The sequence below is a fragment of the Sphaeramia orbicularis genome, chromosome 22, assembly GCF_902148855.1.
Source record: "Sphaeramia orbicularis chromosome 22, fSphaOr1.1, whole genome shotgun sequence".
Lineage (NCBI taxonomy): Eukaryota > Metazoa > Chordata > Actinopteri > Kurtiformes > Apogonidae > Sphaeramia > Sphaeramia orbicularis.
The window spans coordinates 10,607,736-10,626,685 of NC_043978.1; the positions used below are offsets into that span (position 1 = coordinate 10,607,736).

At 34.2% G+C, this 18,950-nt stretch overlaps 1 protein-coding gene across 2 annotated transcripts; it reads right to left on the bottom strand.

Moving 5' to 3' along the window:
- Positions 1 to 1,568: 1,568 nt before the first annotated feature.
- On the bottom strand, positions 1,569 to 18,848 carry marc1 (mitochondrial amidoxime reducing component 1). 2 transcript variants are annotated; one of them, XM_030125878.1, is made up of 7 exons: positions 18,225 to 18,848; positions 16,275 to 16,445; positions 14,599 to 14,761; positions 14,340 to 14,480; positions 12,314 to 12,375; positions 7,310 to 7,381; positions 1,569 to 1,900 (listed from the first exon to the last, which is right to left on the bottom strand). In XM_030125878.1, exons 1-7 carry the CDS (start codon positions 18,461 to 18,463, stop codon positions 1,774 to 1,776), a joined length of 975 nt encoding a protein of 324 aa, XP_029981738.1. In that variant the 5' UTR covers positions 18,464 to 18,848; the 3' UTR covers positions 1,569 to 1,773. The 2 variants fall into 2 exon arrangements, with proteins under 2 accessions (XP_029981738.1, XP_029981737.1); XM_030125877.1 differs by having other exon boundaries at positions 14,340 to 14,483.
- Positions 18,849 to 18,950: the final 102 nt, after the last annotated feature.

The following is an 18,950-nucleotide window of genomic DNA, read 5'->3' on the forward strand; positions in this document are numbered from 1 at the left end:
AATACAACTGGTTCTACTGTTTATGGATGAAATGAATACTTTTATTTTGGAACATACTGACCACATTTCACCAATAAATGCAAATATTGTCATTTAACAGAAGACAATTTAAGCTAAGATAATTTAAGATAACTTAAACATACCGACCACATTTCACCCATATAATAAATGCAAATATTTTCATTTAAGATAAACTAAATTAAGATCATTTAAGATAACATAATTTAAGATAAGGTGTTTGTTTTTATCTTTATTTTGTAACATACTGAGCACATTTCACTTGTATAATAAATGCAAATATTGTCATTTAACATAAGATAATTTAAGCTAAGTTAAGATAATTTAAGATAGGTGCTTCTTTTTATGTTTATTTTGCAACATACTGACCACATTTCACCAATATAATAAATGCAAATATTGTCATTTAAGATAATTTAAGATAAGATAATTTAAGATGTGTTTTTATGTTTATTTTGCAACATACTGACCACATTTCACTTACATAATAAATGCAAATACTGTTATTTAAAATAAGTTAATTTAAGATAAGATAATTTAAGATAACTTATGATAAAGTGCTTGTTTTTATATTTATTTTGCAACATACTGACCACATTTCACCTATATAATAAATGCAAATATTGTCATTTAAGATAATTTAAGATAACTTAAGATAATTTAAGATAAGGTGCTTGTTTTTATGTTTATTTTGTAATATACTGACCACATTTCACCAACGAATGCAAATATTGTCATTTAACATAAGATAAATTAAGATAAGTTAAGATAAGGTGTCTGTTTATGTTTATTTGTAACATACTGACCACATTTCACTTAAATAATAAATGCAAATATTGTCATTTAAGATAAATTTATTATTCAATCATAAAATGGTACAATGGTTTATTTTCCCCAATTAAAATATCAGTTAAGTTCTCTGGAAGAGCGTCAACATGTTTAGATGTAAAATGCAGAGGTAAGAGATGGAAAGGTCAAAAAGACATAAAAGATGCAACAAGAAGATGTAAAAGATGTAAAATATGCAACATGTTGAAAATTATGGACAAAATGCAACAAAGATGTTAAACTCAGAGCTTCTGACAGAAAAAATATAGATATAAAAAATATAGATATTAAGGAAATTCAAGATCAGATGTATTTGTCAAAAATCAGCACCAGAGTAGAAATTCAATAGATTTTTAATTCTTGAACTGCTACAAAACATTATATTCCAGATTCCATTCGGCTGATCTTGAAGGAAACAGCTGAAAGATGAAAATATTCAGCTGTTAAAAATATGGACCGAGTTGAATAAGGTTCGACTTTTCCAATGATGAGATGTAGTTAAGACTGTCATATACACAGATGTGGAAATAAACACACTGGATAATGAATGAATGAATGAATGAATGAATGGATGGATGGATGAGTTTTGATCATTCACATATTACATTTCAGCTGATTTGGACAGGAAGTATTTCTTTTCAACTATAATTTCCAGGTAAAATGAACTAATCTGCTGTAGAATCCCCGTCTTTAATGTGAACAGATTTAAGACTGAAACCGAATGCGTTTAATGACATTTAATTAGCACAAGTTTAAATTCACAGTTAGTATCTTTCGGTGTCATATATAGAAGTACATATTGGTGCATGTATTATTCCTGTAGATAAACTATATATTCTATGGGTGACATGGTCGTTTATCCACTGATACTAAGACGTCGTAGTGTGTGAATGCTTTACGCTCCGTTTCCGTGTCTGAGTCGCTCTTTTAGCGGCTGATCTTGTAGACCACGTCTCCGACCTGTAGGATCCCCGTCTGTTTGACCGTGTGCAGCTGACCAAACAACGGCGCCGACTGGTAGATGTGTTTCTCAGACGGGTCGCACATACGATAACTGGAAAAAAACAACAACAAACAAAAACAAAAGCATGAGTTAGTTCTACATTATTATTATTATTATTATTATTATTATTATTATTAGGTATCATGGTATTTTATACAGGGTGGGGAAGCAAAATTTACAATATTTTGAGGCAGGGATTGAAAGACAGTGTATGACCAATTAGTTTATTGAAAGTCACGAGAATTAATTTGCCACGAGAAAATTGACATAATAGAAAATGTTTTTATTCTATGTGTCCTCCTTCTTTCTCAATAACTGCCTTCACACGCTTCCTGAAACTTGTGCAAGTGTTCCTCAAATATTCAGGTGACAACTTCTCCCATTCTTCTTTAATAGTATCTTTAAGAAAGTCGACATTGCTGTGTGATGTTCTATTGGTAGCATGTTCTAAAACGCCCCAAATAGCAGAATCCAGAGGGTTTAGATCTGGGCTAGAAGGCGGCCATAAACATGATTCCCAAAAATTGCTAAAGTTGGATTTGCAGAAATCTTGTATTTTTCTAGCTGTGTGGGCTGGAGCACCATCCTGTGTCCATACATAATTTCCATCTGGGTAGTTTGCTTTAAGTCATGGTAGTACCTGGTATCTCAGAGTCTTGTAGTAAGTATTAACATTGATATTTTCATCAGCTTTGTAGAATTTTATAGGCATTTTCTTTCCATCGGAAGCCACAACACCAAAAGCCATAACTTGAGCAGGATGTTTTGTTCTGAATGTCCCCTTAACCTCGGCTTTCGATTTTGCGAGAAGTCTGTCATTTCTGCGGTTCAGAACAGCATGGACAGTGAAGATCTTTTCATTTGAAAAGATCGTTACAACGGAGGACTTTTTCTTGAACCATGTAATAATTTTCTTGCACCTTTCCAATCTCTTTTCCTTCATAGCTGTTGTCAACAAGTGTTCTGGTGTTCTTGTGTAAGAGTTTAACTTCAAATCATATTTTACTGCATTTCTAACGCTCTTGTTGTCTACCTCAAGTTCAATTGCCATTTTTCTCATGGATTTGGTTGGATCCTTTAGGATTTTGGATTTGAGAGCTTTAATAAAAGCTTTAGTATGTTTTTCGTTGCTTCCTTCACTTCATAGTCATTCTCTTCTTTCCATTATAAACAGTCTTTACGGACACTCCAACTATTTTTGAAATCTCCTTTGGTGTGACGAGTGCATTCAGCAAATCACACACACTTTGACGTTTGCTTTCCTGATTACTCATATGGGCAAAAGTTTCTGAAAAGGTATGGATAATAGTGTTAGGTATGATTATGACATCAATATATGTTTGGTTTCAAAACAATTGACATAGTGCCTGCTGAGAAAAAACAACTAAATGTTCATTGTAAATTTTGCTTCCCCACCCTGTATATATATGGTAGACTAGAGTCAGGTGAATTAAAAAAAACGGCTGTTGACGTACGTTACAACAAGCAAAGAAGAAGAAGACACATGTGTGGGTATGTGTGGACACACCAGGAAACCCCATCATTTTTTAATTTAGTAGGAGATAGAGGGGGAATATAGAATAATAAATATATCTGTAAATAAACACCATATTTACGTTTGTCACCATGTTTATGGAATGACTTCTGGTGACATCTCGCAATAATAAATAAACAAATCATCGCATTTGTGATTTAATGGAAAAACTGACATTATGCACTTCTGTTTTTTCGATATTTAGTAAATATCGGTAAAGTTTTGCGCAGATGTTCGATGGAAAAGTGACTACAGTTGTTTTAGTTCAGGTTCCACATTCAGCCCAACTGGGATCTGCAGTAAAATAATAGAATAACAACCTAGAAATAATGAGTCCAGATTTAAATCAAAATGTTATTGTAAAAAGTTGGTATTGGATTGGTATCAGATCGGTATGTGCAAAACTAACCCAAAAAAAAATCGGATCGGAAGCAAAAAAAAACTGGATGTGGACCAAGGATATAATAGTTTTGGATTTTTCATTATAGTTTAGTTTTATTTAGTTTTGACTTTTTTTTCTCTAATTCAGTTAGTTTTAATAGGTTTTTAGAGCAGGTTTGCTAGTTTTTATTAGGTTTTGTTTTTTTCTAAATGCTTAGTTTTAGTTTAGTTTTTTCATATGTTTTCTCCACATCGCCGTCATATTCACATAAATTCCACACAGGACTCTGCTGTTACAGCCTCCATATTTCCAGGTACAGTTCGGACCAGAAGACGACTCTAAACCACGTGACAGACCATGAAGTGTCATACAGCTAAAATTGCTCGAGTGAAATAAATCAATTTCGTATCAATCAGATATTGACAAAAGAATTAAAACGAAAGGAATTTTATCCATAAATTTTACACCTTTTAGTCAGTTTCGTAAATCTAATCTGTAAATTCTAATTGTGTTTTTATAGCATGTTTTATATATAAAACCAGCCCACCAAAGATTAGAAAATTTGTAAAATGCAAAAAATACCTTGCACACATCAACAATCCAGGACGTCAAAGTCAGTTGAATTCAGGTTCCACATACAGACCAAATAAAGGTTTTTAAATTTAATGGAACTGAATCTAAAATTGTAACAATATTATGCCTTTTACTAAATGTTTTGTGTTGAAATGCACATGTGTAAATAAAGAGTTGAAGCATAATAGTGTTAAAATGTACCTATTTTTCTTTCATTTCCAGTTGTTGTGGTTATTCGTTGTTTCTGAGAGGACAGTTGGTAAATGTAAATACAACAAACTCCAAAAATGTGTAGTTGTCATTATTTATAGACTATTATGATTAATATCTTAATGGTCTGATCCACTTTAGATCATAATAACTCGATTATTTTTACTTTATTTTAGTGTAAAAAAGTAAAATTACATGAAAATGTTTACATTCATTAACTATCCTTTCATAAAAAGTGAATAACCTGAATAAAATATGAACAACCTGAAATGTTTTGTGTATTTTTAGATCCACTGGGATCTGTATGTTTTAAAGTACATGTGTGTACATTATTAGACAACATTTCAGGTTGTTCATGATTGTTCATGTTATTTATAAAGGATAGTTTGTAAATATAAACCTTTTCTTTTTTTTTTGTTTTTACTGGAAAAGGAGCAAGATATCTCAGCATTACCATTCATACATATGATATCTATTAGAATCCTTTTTTGTATTTCTTATTTTATACATACTAAAGTATCAAACAGAAAAAAAACCAAAAAAAAAAAAAAAAACTAACATGAACTGAGTGCTTACATTTTTGGTATTTCTCACTTAAAAAAAAAAAGGCAGTCACAGCTTTCAACACCTCTGGGTTCTTCAAACATTACACATGTTTATGCAAAAGTAAAACATAAGCAAACAATAAACACAGGGAGATTATAAAGAAGAAATTTTCAGAGGAGTGATACAAATTCTGGGCGGCGAGAGGACACAAACTTAACCCATTTGTCCCAAATATGATAAAATTCATCCCCCTGGATTCTGATAAAATATAAACATTTTCATCATGTAATTTAATTTTTTCACTGTTATTATTTTACTGGTCTGGCCAGTAAGATAAATATAAATATATATATATATATATATATATATATATATATATATATATATATATATATATATATATATGTATGTGTGTGTGTGTGTGTGTGTGTGTGTGTGTGTGTGTGTGTGTGTGTATGTGTGTTTGTTTCTGTAGTGGTTAAGAGGCTGATTTTAACCAGCTCTAAATGTAAAGTGTCATCAGATAACCTTTGTGATGATGTGGTGTATAAATAACATTTGATTGATTGATTGATTGATTGATTGATAGTGTTAATCATTTCTTTCCTGTTACTTTTTAATATACTTGTATGGATCAACTGTAATGCACAATCATTTCCCCTTGGATTACTAAAGTATTCTGTGTCTGATACATGACAGTTGTACAGACAGACTCATACAACACACTGAACCTGTTAATTCTTCACATCCTCATTTTCCATCACATCGTGTTGGAAAATCAGTACAACTAACACTAACGCTCACTATAATCACTAAAATCACATCAGATCTCCAAGACAAATAATTAAACTTTCAAAAACAATGTGTTAAAATACAATTACCTCCATAAGAGATGAATAATATAGAGTGAGACACATATTATTGATCAGTTATTGGTAAATAAACCTAGAACTGACTCTGACTCTGACGTCATTACATGTTCTTCTCCCTCCCCACCTGAAGGGGGAGCTCTTAACCTGTACTGGCTCTGTATACTTTTACTCCAACAACTACATCCATATGTTAGCTTCTTTGAGCCAGAAGAGACCATATATGGACAAAAGGGGATGGGGTTACAGGAGTATAGGAGGCGAGCTAATGCTAAGTGTTAGCTTAACACACAATAAAATGATATAAAAAAGAAAAAGATAAAAAAGATATAAAGAATTGATTCTTGGGAGGTACAGTATTGAATAATGATAATGAGGCCTGGTGGTTTATGGACGATGTTGTATTGATAAATATGCTGTAATTATTGGAGAAAACTGTTAAACTGTTGAGTCTGTATGACTGTACTGCCATGAACATACTGTTGTGTACGGCTCAGTTACTGCATTATGCATTTGTTGTGGTTCGGTGCTAAAACTGCGAAAGATGTGTTGTTTGATTGTTGTATTAAGTTAGTGATAAAGGTGTAAAAGCACTGAGGGGTTGGATTAAATAAGTTTATACTTCTTCCTACTCCCTTTCGACCACATGCAAAATTCATACTTGTACGTACTTGAAGATAGATTCTGTTCATTTAAATGTTATTTTGTTTTTGTTTTCATTTGCTTCATTTTGTTTAGTTTCTTTGCATGTTCGAAATTAAAAAATAAAAATAAAAATGAATAAATAAATAAATAAATAAATAAATTCAGGTCAGTTTTCTCATTTTTTTTACTTGATTTGCTGATCATCATGTCTGTATTACAGGTTTATGACATGAATGTTTCTGTTTGACATTTTTAATCTAATGTTAGTTACTTTCACAGTTCTATTACACACTACTGACGCTTTTCATATCCTCTGTTTATATAAAATCCTCAAATATCAATATTTTCTCTGCATTAATTTCTTGAACCACTTCAGTTCTGCTCAAAAATATGAAATGTTCAGTCATTTTCAGGGGTTTACCCTTTAAATGACAGTTAAAGATGAGTAAATACAGACTGGATTACCCTGTAAGGTCAACACAGGGACTTTTTAACCTTTAATAAAATACTTTTACATTACATTTTTGAGCTGAGGTCGTCACCCCTTCAACAACTTCTGACATGAGGATCTCTGACAAACTTATCTTTTCTCGTCAGTCTAAAATGCAGAATGGAACTCACTTCATGATAATAAACTAAACATGAAGCTTCTCTAACAACAACAAACTGAACAGACTGTTATTCAGTCTCATCTCACTCACCTTTTCAGCGTTTCCAGAGGCTCCTTTCTGTTGATGATGCCAGTTTCAGGGTCAACGGTCGTGAAAATGCATCTGACAACGATACGAGTTTAAAGTTAGACCCAGACAAGTGAAGTGAAACATGTAAACGGATTAAAACCAACATAAACAATCAAACAGGTTCCATCTAAATATGGGTTTAACCCTTTAACCCCTGATGTGTCTGAGGTGAGCGCTCTGAAGGTATGATTTATTTTAAATATTCATACAAATTCAACCGTTTGCTCAAAAGGAAAAATTTCTAATCATGCTGATAGAATAGACCTTAGACATCTGAGCATGCTCAGTTCACCCCCCACCACCTGTGGAATGGGGGGTGAAACACAGAACAGTGAGTGAGACTGACTTCATGAAATCACGTATGTCACACCAGTTCTTATGGCATTTGGCGTGTTATACGTACAAATTTTTGTCCTTTCACATGTTATTCAACACTATTTGATCGGGTGTCAGTTTACGCTAAGATCTCCAGCTCACATAACCATAAACCTCAGTGTGTGGTATCTGAGATGGTGTGAACATACACGTGAAAACTTATAATGCGTACAGAGCAAGGTTCTAATAGTTTTGGATTTTTCATTATAGTTTAATTTTATTTAGTTTTGACTTTTTTTCTCTAATTCAGTTAGTTTTAATTCGTTTTTAGAGCAGGTTTGATAGTTTTTATTAGTTTTGGGTTTTTTTTCTAAATGCTTAGTTTTAGTTTAGTTTTTTCATATCTTTTATTTTACATTCAAACTAATCTCATACAGGACTCTGCTGCTTTCTCCCAACTTAAGTCTCCATGTTTCCAGGTAGAGTGGGGACCAGAAGACGACTGGAAACCACAAGTGACCAGAAGAGATGGATCGTGAAGTGCCGTTGGCTAAAACTGCATGAGCAAAATAAATCAATTTTATATCAATCTGACAAAGACGAAAACGAAGGGAATTTCATCCATAATTTTTATACGTTTTAGTTAGTTTTGTAAACACACAATACAGTTTCAGTTAGTTTTCATTTTTTTCTTTTAATTATAGTTTTTATTTATTTCAGTTAATGAAAATGTTTTTTTCAGTTCTAGTTTTCATCATTTCGTTAACTTTTCGTTAATGATAATAACCTTGGTACAGATAACACGCCAAAAGTGTCAAAGTGCCAAAAGTTAGAAGTGGCGTGTGTATTTATGTGATTTCATGATATCACGTTGATAAAAATAGACTGTTTGAGCTTTTTTTTCTCCATTTTTTTCCCCTTTTTTTCTTGTTGTGTTTTGTTTTTACTGTTGTTTACAGTGTTGTGGTGAATTTCATTTTATTTTTTTAAACTGTGTTTTTACTGAATTTTGACCATGGAACTGCTTTATGGAGTTCAACCAGGTGTCAAAAAGCAGCTGGACTGATTTAGAAAAAAAAAAAAAGAGCCAAAACATAAACTACTGAAGGAGGACGACATGACAACTGAAAAAATGGACAGGATCTTCCAGTATATGTGTATGAGAATTGTGGGGGTGCTGAAGGGGGGGGGGGGTTTGCAGCTGCCTTTTAAAATTGCGGGTAGTTTTGTTTATTGTTTTCCTTTTTGTCTTTTTTTGTCATTGTTTTTTTCACTTTTTGTAAATGATTGAAAATATGATAAAACCAATAAATATTTAAATGACAAAAAAAACAAAACAATGATTTTTGTGTTGTTTTTTTTTTAATCCATGGATTCAATGGTGTGTTGTTCTGGACAGTCGTGGGTTTGCTAGTATTCTGTCTAACGCATTCGGCGACAATGGAGAATTTGGTGTTATTCAGAGGCAGCAAACGCGTTTCTGTGAAGGAGGACGACATGACAACTGAAAAAATGGACAGGATCTTCCAGGTATTGTTGTTTTGTCTAATACAGTGGGTCCATGGCAGACAACGTGACACAAAGAAGTCAGTAATTTTAGAATCATACCAAATCAGATATCGAAAATGTCAACCTGAAACTCCACACGTGATTATTTCCAATTTTTAATTTGTGCGTACAATCGAAAGAATGAAAACAACTTATTTCATCATTCATGTAGAGATCAAAACAAAAAAAATTAGTTTTTCATTCTTCCGATTGTACACACAAATTAAAAAATGGAAATAAGCAAATGGACCAAATGTGGGGTTTCATGTTAACATTTTTGATATCTGATTTGGTTTGACCCAGAAGTTCCTGACTTGTTGGTGTGTTGTTCTGGGCAGTCGTGGGTTTGCTAGTATTCTGTCTAATGCATTCTACGATAATGGAGAATTTGGTGTAATTCAGAGGTAGCAAACACGTTACTGTGAAGGAGGATGACATGACAGCTGAAAAAATGGACAGGATCTTCCAGTTGTTGTTGTTTTGTCTAATACAGTGGGTCCATGGTAGACAATCTAAGGAGAAGACACTTCAGTAACACATGAAGAAGTCAGTAATTTTAGGGTCATACCAAATCAGACATCAAAAATGTCAACACGAAACCCCACATTTGATTATTTCCTATTTTTAATTTGTGCATACAATCGAAAGAACGGGAAACAACTGTTTTTTTTATTTGTACATGAATAATGAAATAATGAGTCATTTAAGAATGTGTGGCTCATTTTTGATATTTAAAAAATGGTCCGTAGGGCAATTTTTGAAGGATACAATTGTTAAGATCTAAGAAGTAATAAGTAAATAATTTATTTTCAACTCTACATTAAATTACCATTAATTTGGTTTGTTAAGTTTTCTATTTCTCTGGTTTAGTTTCACTTGTTTATGTTTTTGCTTGTTTGTTTGGTTGTACGTATTATTGTTTTTTTTTTCTTTTTCCTATACTGAACACTGGGTAACTGAATTTGTTCTGTAGGACAGGCATTAATAGAAGAATTCTGCTTCTGCCTGGGCCTTTTCAGTCTCTAACACAGTGGTTTCCAACCTTTTTTGGCTCCTGACCCCATTTTAACGTCACAAATTTCTGGTGACCCCAGACATTCAAAATAGGGACATTTTTTTGGCTAAAATTAATTTGTTTTTGATCATGTAATAGTTTGCTATACTACGTTGCAAATAAATGTTAATTTTAGACAACATTTAGGCTATATAACAGTGATTTTCAACCTTGGGGTCGGGACCCCACATGGGGTCGCCTGGAATTCAAATGGGGTCGCCTGAAATTTCTACTAATTGAAAAATTAAAACTTACTAATAAAAATTTACACTATATAGCCTAAATGTTGCCTAAAATTAACTTTTATTTGCAACATATTATAGCAAACTATTACATGATTCAAAACAAATTAATTTTAGCAAAAAAAATGTCTCCGTTTTGAATGTCTGGGGTCGACTGATATTTCTAATAATTTATAAAAAAAAAAGAAAATTTAAAACTTACCAATAAAAATTTACATTACATAGCCTAAATGTTGCCTAAAATTAACGTTTATTTGCAACATATTATAGCAAACTATTACATGATGCAAAACAAATTAATTTTAGCACATAAAATGTCTCTATGTTGAATGTCTGGGGTCGCCTGAAATTTCTAATAATTTCCAAAAAGAAATTTAAAAATTAAAACTTACTGATAAAAATTTACATTATATAGCCTAAATGCCCTCTAAAATCAACATTTATTTGCAACGTAGTATAGCAAACTATTATACGATCAAAAACAAATTAATTTTAGCTCCAAAAAAATGTCTCTATTTTGAATGTCTGGGGTCTCCTGAAATTTCTAATAACTTATAAAAAAAAAAATTAAAAAATTAAAACTCACTAATAAAAATTTACAATATATAGTCCAAATGTTGTCTAAAATTTACGTTTATTTGCAACATAGTATAGCAAACTATTACATGATCAAAAACAAATTAATTTTAGCAAAAAAAAAAAAAAAAAAGTCTGTTTTGAATGTCTGGGGTCACCAGAAATTTGTGATGTTAAAATGGGGTCAGGAGCCAAAAAAGGTTTGGAACCACTGCTATATAATGTAAATTTTTATTAGTAAGTTTTAATTTTTTATCGATGGGTGAAAGGGTTAAACTTAAAGCTGCCTGTTTGCAACTGCAGCGGTGGGTTGTTTGGTAAACAGTTGGTTTATTTATGTTTTTATAGTAAATATAATCATGTATCTTAAAAGTAAATCGCCTGGGCACAGGTTTCCAGTTGTTTGATTTAATTATGTCAGTTTGTTGGGTTTAAATATTGTTGAGTGCAGTTAATTGGATTTTCTATTTCTACTTATTCTATTTATTCAGACGTGTTAAATATATATTTCCTGTTAATTTAAACTATTTTTGTACTGTATTTTATCTACATGTAAATATCTATTTTTCTATATGATGGTGATTTTGTATTTGTAGCATTTTGCACTTGTTGGTCAATTACCTGTTTGTTTCTGTGTTGTTTATTGTTTAAAGGTTTTCCACCTAAAGACCTAAAGACTGTGACTGCATTCAGTGTATGCGCACCCAAACGGCCTGTGTCTCTGAGCTTTAATAAAAGAAAAAAAAAAGAGGAAAAAGTCATCCTGGGAGTCTTTATCTTTCAGGTGAAGTCCAGTTGTCCAAACCTCCAGCAGACGTTTGTCCTTTTATTCAAGTTGGGGAAACAGCAAAATCAAACAAAACCAGAACAACTTGACAACTAGAAATTTCAGGCGACCCCACGTGGGGTCCAGACCCAAGGTTGAAAACACTGCACTAACCTGTTGATAATGTTTGTAGTGTTGACACTGGTTGGATTATGTGATGACTGAATAACGACTTTCATCATCATCATCATCTGTTTGTTTTCCGATTGTGGATTTTCAATTGACTATGAAAAGAACGACTGATAGACGGATTCCGCACCTTTACCTGGAGTCAGGGGTTAAAGGGTTAAACCTGGCGGTGAACTGAATTTGCCGTCTTGGGGTTCAAGCCTGGCAGTGCAGCTCTGTGATTCTCTGTGTTGGTTAAATGAAACCATTCTGGCTCCGGTTTCCTTCTGTGTTACCTTCCACATGACATTACACGCTGCAGTCGAACGCTGCCAATCTGGATCTCCTCCCATGAATCCTGAAAAAGCAAAGCATTTGGTTTTGGAGATAAAATTAGTCCACGCTGCTCACACTGAAAAGGGCGCATGTATTAGTCAGCCAAGGACCAAATGATCGCTTTTCAGACAGAAGGAGAAATAAAAGCACATGAGCTGTGTGTGCAGACATGTGAGGTGCTATTTATTTTACACATTTAAGGCTTTTAATCCACTGTTTTAATGCCTTTGGCTCTTTATTCAAAACAGACAGACAGATCTGGGCAGTTTGTACATTCAGATTCTGTGCTGTCATTTAAATATTGCATCATTCACTATGTGGACAAAAGTATGTGGACACATTGAATTCAGGCGTTTCTTTTCTAACAGGGGTCTGGAATACAAAACAATAATGACTAATGTCAGAATAGAGTTCTCGGCTAAAATTTGCTTAGAGGTCTTATTTACGTCTTTGAAATCAATATAAGTGAATCCCTAAAGGAACTTTGTGTTGGTAAATGCAAGTTCTGCAAATTTACAGGATTTCACTTCTGTTGCAACATGTTGATGCTCATATGAACTATGTTTTCAGCTCAAAAATGTCCAATTTCATCACAATTAATGCTATATTTTCATGTCACAAATGGCCAAGTTATATTTGAACTGAATTTACCTGAAAAATCAATATTCTATTCTTTTAGGTTCCTCAGTTTTTCTTACAAGATTCTATCCTACATATCACATGTTTTATTTGTACAGGTTCAATCTGGAGTATGGTGCTGATCCATCCTGCTTATGTTACGCCAATACATACATTAAGAATGTCACACGTCACTTTTTAAATCAACAGTTTTCTAATAATTAGCATTTTTATAAAGAAATAACAATTTTATAATGTTATTTACTGTTCAGTATGATGATAAACTATACAATAAATAATTCTGATCCTAGTTTTTGCACAGGGATCATTTGTGGAAACGGTGACATGGCTGCCGAGCATCAGTATGATGGGATCTGTAACAATCATGTCACACCCGTCCACTGACACATTTTGTGTTTTTGTGTCAGCTGTTATTGTTTTAGATCCACAATACTAACATTTATGAATAAGAGGAGAATTAGCAATAGTAAGTATATAAGTTTATTACTAATAAAGTACTGGTACTGACCAGAGCATCATGGGTAATATCACGTCCGTCCACCAGTTATTTATGCTCTTTCTAATGCTGTTTTAAGAATTCTATTCTAATTTACTTTCTTCTATTCTTCGATATTATTTTATATTTTATGCTATATGCTGTTCTGTACTGAATTTATTAATTTCAATGCCCCCCCCTTCTCAAATGTCACGTCCGTCCACCAGCAAAAGTTGTTACATACACGTGCTATTCAAAATCCAGTATTTCTGAAAATATAGCTTCCACTGTCAAATAATATCAGTAGTCTGTGCACAAATGTATTAGCATTATTTCAACACAGTTCTATGCATTTATTACAATTTTTTTTTTTTTTTGACAAAAATGGCCACTCATTTGACCCCCTAAGTAAATTTTAGCTGTTTTATATTATGGGATAAATATCATTGCTTTGGTTAGCTTGGATTAAATTGTTATCTTTACTTCTAAAATGACTCAGTTTGTTTTTGTTTTTTTACTTAATTTCTATCAACATTGATTTTAGTGGGGTTTCTTTTTTAATCCATGACTATGATTTTAAATGCTCTATCAGTAAATTTCTAAAATATTTTTCCTGCTCTGACTGTAAATAATAATTTTCTACCACAACTAACCATCTACTTTCTTCACATTACACTGAAGAAGAAAAATCTACCATTAAACTTTAAGGAAATATTGATGTTTACATGTCAGATCCTCATAAACAGGACATCTGACAGCTGTAGACATGGTGTGTCCCAAGATTCATTCTTCAGTTTTCTCTGTTTTGATACAAAAACCTTCAACTTTACTCTGAGCTAATTAATTCATTAATTAATAATTGGAGTTGTCACCTCTGCAAATGCTTCACAGTCACTGATGATGATGTTCGGACGGAATCGCTCCACTGTGACGTCCTTGTCCAACTTCCTGCTCAGATCCTGGACCGAGGCCTCGGACAGAAGCATGACGGGGCCGATGTCCGGGTACGCCACCTGCTGGAAGGATCAGGAAATGCCTCAGAGTCAACAAGGCTAGACCCGGTCCTGGTTCTGTCACTGGTTCTGAAGGGTGGTGGTGGTGGTGGTGCTGGGGGGGGGGGGGGGGGTTCACCTCATACTTCGGGAACATCGGCTCCTTCTCGGCCGGCCTCCTCGCCTTCATCTGGGGCTCGAAGTGAACCAATCGGAAGGTTTTCTCCACCCCCAGGTAACGGGTGAGCCAATGAGACACCTCATCGCCACAGTCCCGCCCCTGAATGTCAGTACTAAACACTCTGCAGCGAAATGATCACATTTGGGTTTTAGTTTTTACCCTACACTTAAATCAGTGTTGACCAATGAAATGAAATGAAAATATATAAAACACCTTTAGTTTATAGATTAGTTTTCATCCTCAGATTCAATTTATTGTCTCGTTATTGAGAAAACTGGATTTTTGCTGTAAGTGATTTATATACAGTTTATTTATGAGTGTTTTTGATTATTTATTCATTTTGTTGATCATTTTTGTTCATTGTTTTGTGTATTTTCTTGTTTATTTATTCATTTCTGTCCATTTTCTTGTCATTTTTCTTCATTTTGCTGATTTTCTTTTCATTTTTCTTCATTTTGTGAATTATTTTATCCATTCTGCTGATTATTTCATTCGTTTCTAGTTCATTTTGCTGATTTTCTTTTCGTTTTGTTCATTTTGTGGATTATTTCATTCGTTTTGCTGATTATCTTATTCATTTCTATTCATTTTGTTGATAATTGTGTTCTTTTGTTTATCATTTTGGTGCTTGTTTAGTTAATTTTTGTTCATCTTGTTAATTAGTTCAATCTTGTTTACCATTTTGTTAGTTTTGTAGATTATTTTAATCATTTCTTTTCATTTTGTTCATGATTCTTTCGTTTATTTTTTTGTTAATTTTCTTTTCATTTTGTTCATTATGTCATTCTTGTTTACAATTTTGTTCATTTTGCTGATTATTTTAATCATTTCTTTTCATTTGGTTGTTCTCTTTTCATTACTTGGTTCATTTTGTTGATTATTTTATTCATTTCTTTTCATTTGGTTGTTTTCTTTTCATTATTTGGTTCATTTTGTTGATTATTTCATTCATTTGGTTGCTTTCTTTTCATTATTTGGATCATTTTGTTCATTAAATCATTCTTCTTGTTTACCATTTTGTTCATTTTGCTGATTATTTCTCTCATTTCTTTTCATTTTGTTGTTTTCTTTTCATTATTTGGTTCATTTAGTTGATATTTCATTCATTTTGTTGTTTGCATTATTGGGTTCATTTTGTTCATTACATCTCTTTTCTTGTTTACCATTTTGTTCATTTTACTGATTATTTCAATCATTTCTTTTCATTTGGTTGTTTTCTTTTCATTATTTTGTTCATTTTGTTCATTATTTCATTCTTCTTGTTTACTATTTTGTTCATATTGCTGATTATTTCTCTCATTTCTTTTCATTTTGTTGTTTTCTTTTCATCATTTGGTTCATTTTGTTGAGTGTTTCATTCTTTTTGTTTACCATTTGTTCATTTTGCTGATTATTTTCGCACCTTTTCGACTCACACTGACACATGAGTAAACCCTGATGTCGTTATGTGTCACATTTATGACAGACTCTGTTTCACCACATTATCTCAGTCTAAACAGAGTCTTTCCAAAGCTGTATATTTGCAGGGTCTGGATTTTCTTCACTTCAAACTCTGAACTGGTCGGTTAAACTTTAATCCAATAACAGAATTTGCTGATTTGGTGCATGCGCGTAAAATGTAGCGTGTTGTGAACCTGCAGTCCATGACGCTGTTCTCCGGTTGAGTTAAGGGGAACTTCAGCTCCTCCATCCCGGGGCCGTTCAGACAAACCTGCCCCCCCTCGCAGGTCAGGGACACCAGCACCAGGCGGGGCTGCTGTCGGCCCGTGACCATGTGACCGTCCTCCGTCACCACCAGCCAGTGTCTGCAAACACACACACACACACACACACACACACACACACACACACACACACACACTGAGTTCAGACGCTTGGCCTCCATGTTATCAAACCACACACACCGGGACAAGTGGGAGGAAAACCAGATAAGAGTGGAGACATCACATGTTGCCGTGGATACAGCGGTGCAGATGAGTCACACAGAAAATCCCACATTTGCATCACATTTGACTTTTTTAGTAAACTGAGAATAACCGATATATGAAAACAGGTTTCATCATATTTCAACCATATGTAGAAAAAAAAAAAGAAGAAAACCCTCCAGTAAAACAGACCCATTTACTATCACCACTTATACAGACTGTTTTCATAGATAGATAGATAGATAGATATTTTTAATATTGTTCATAGATCTATCTATCTATCTATCTATCTATCTATCTATCTATCTATCTATCTATCTATCTATGTACACTGTTAATGTTGTGTCTATTCATATTTTATGTCTATATTCTATTCTACTTAGCTGTACTTTTATCTTACTTTTGTTAAATTTTATATTGTATTTTCTTATCTTATTTTTAGTTTTTGTGATTTCATATTCGCGCTATTCTTATTTTCTGTAGTACTGGTGTTTTATTTATATTGTTGCACTGACTGGAGTAACACTGAACACACAATGACAATAAAGGCTGTTTTATTCTATGCTATTCTGTTCTATTCTATTCTGTTCTATTCTATTCTATTCTATTCTATTTATAATAATAATCTATTCAGAGTCTGATATGATCACAAATAAATGTAATTTATAGGCTGCCAATTTAGAAGGATTTAGTTTAGTTCAGTTTATTTAACAAAAAAAAAACAACAATGTGGACACGCTGAATTCAGGTGTTTCTTTTCTAACAGGGCTCTGGGATACAAAACAATGATGACTAATGTTAGAATGTAGTTTTATATTATGGGATAAACATCATTGCATTGGTTAGTTTGGGTTAAATTGTTATCTTTGTTTCCAAAATGCCTCAGAGATGATTTGGACTCAACATTGATTTTATTTTTTTTTATCCATGACTATGATTTTAAATGTTCTTCCACTAAATTTATAATATATTTTTCATGCTCTGACTGTAAATAATAATTTCCATCTACTTTCTTCACATCTCACTGAAGAAGAAAAATCTCCTGTTAAACTTTAAGGAAATATTGATGTTTATGAACTATATGGACATAAATATTGGGACACAATATTGGTTATTCATCACTTCGTTCATTTTTGTTTGTGGTTACTTTAATGATTGTGCACATTTGTTCACTTTGTTCATTAATTTGTGCATTATTTTACTACATTTTGTTGACTGTCTTGCTCATTATTCATTATAATATTTTTTCTTTAATTTTGAGTTGTTCTGATGATTATGACAATAAAACGCCCCAAACAGGATGAAAACCTGGACCTAGTTCTAATCTAATCTAATCTAATCTGGATTGATCTACAGTTCAGTCTGTGGATCTGGTTCTGAGTTAATCTGGACTGATGTGGGTTTGGTTCAGTCTGTGGATCTGGTTCTGAGTTAATCTGGACTGATGTGGGTTTGGTTCAGTCTGCGGATCTGGTTCTGAGTTAATCTGGACTGATGTGGGTTTGGTTCAGTCTGCGGATCTGGTTCTGGTCTCGGTTTTAACTCTGAGGTCAACCCTGCTTGTTTGTTTCTGTTTCCGTGTCTGTGTGTGTCTGAACCGGTCCGTGAGCTCATCATGACTGGTCCGGATCCGAACCCCGGACCCGGACCAGGACTCACCGGTCCCTCAGCTCGCCGAACTTCAGGCCGATCTTCTGACACTCTGCCAGGGCCACGGACACGGCCTTCCCGGACTTCAGGGGGTGGACGAGCAGCTGCGACACGACTCCGACCCGGACCCGGGTCTCCGGCCTCCGGAGGAGTTTGTACCCGAGACCGAGTCCCAGGACTGCGGCTCCGGCCCCGCAGACCACCAGGGCCGCGGTCCTCCTGTGGGCCCACAGCTCCTTCAGGTCCATGGAGGAACCAAGGAGGTCTCTGCCGGACCCTGCTGGACTTTAGGGGTCTGTGTCGAACTCTGCTGGACTCTACCGGACCCTGCTGGACTCTGTCGGACCCTGCTGGACTCTGTCGGACCCTGCTGGTCTCTGCTGGACCCTGCTGGACTCTGTCGGACCCTGCTGGACTCTGTCGGACCCTGCTGGTCTCTGCTGGACCCTGCTGGACTCTGTCGGACCCTGCTGGTCTCTGCTGGACCCTGCTGGACTCTGTCGGACCCTGCTGGTCTCTGCTGGACTTTGGACTTTGATTGAAAATAAAGAACCCGCCGTGTGACGTTCACGGCCGCTCGGTAAACTTCCTTCCGGTCTACTTAATTAAGGTCTGGGTCCCGGTGTGACCCCGTCCCGGACAGTCCGGAACTAGACTGTGACCATGTGACTCGGATGAGACCCGGAAACAGGGTTTTAACTAATTTAAACCGGACCCAGACGGACCAGGTCTAAG

Excerpts from the sequence above, each read along its gene's own strand:
- marc1 (XM_030125877.1), bottom strand. The coding sequence starts at position 18,463 with ATGGACCTGAAGGAGCTGTGGGCCCACAGGAGGACCGCGGCCCTGGTG. Across the intron at positions 16,446-18,224 it reads TTCGGCGAGCTGAGGGACCG|ACACTGGCTGGTGGTGACGG; the intron begins GTGAGTCCTGGT and ends GTGTGTTTGCAG. Across the intron at positions 14,484-14,598 it reads CGATGTTCCCGAAGTATGAG|CAGGTGGCGTACCCGGACAT; the intron begins GTGAACCCCCCC and ends TGATCCTTCCAG.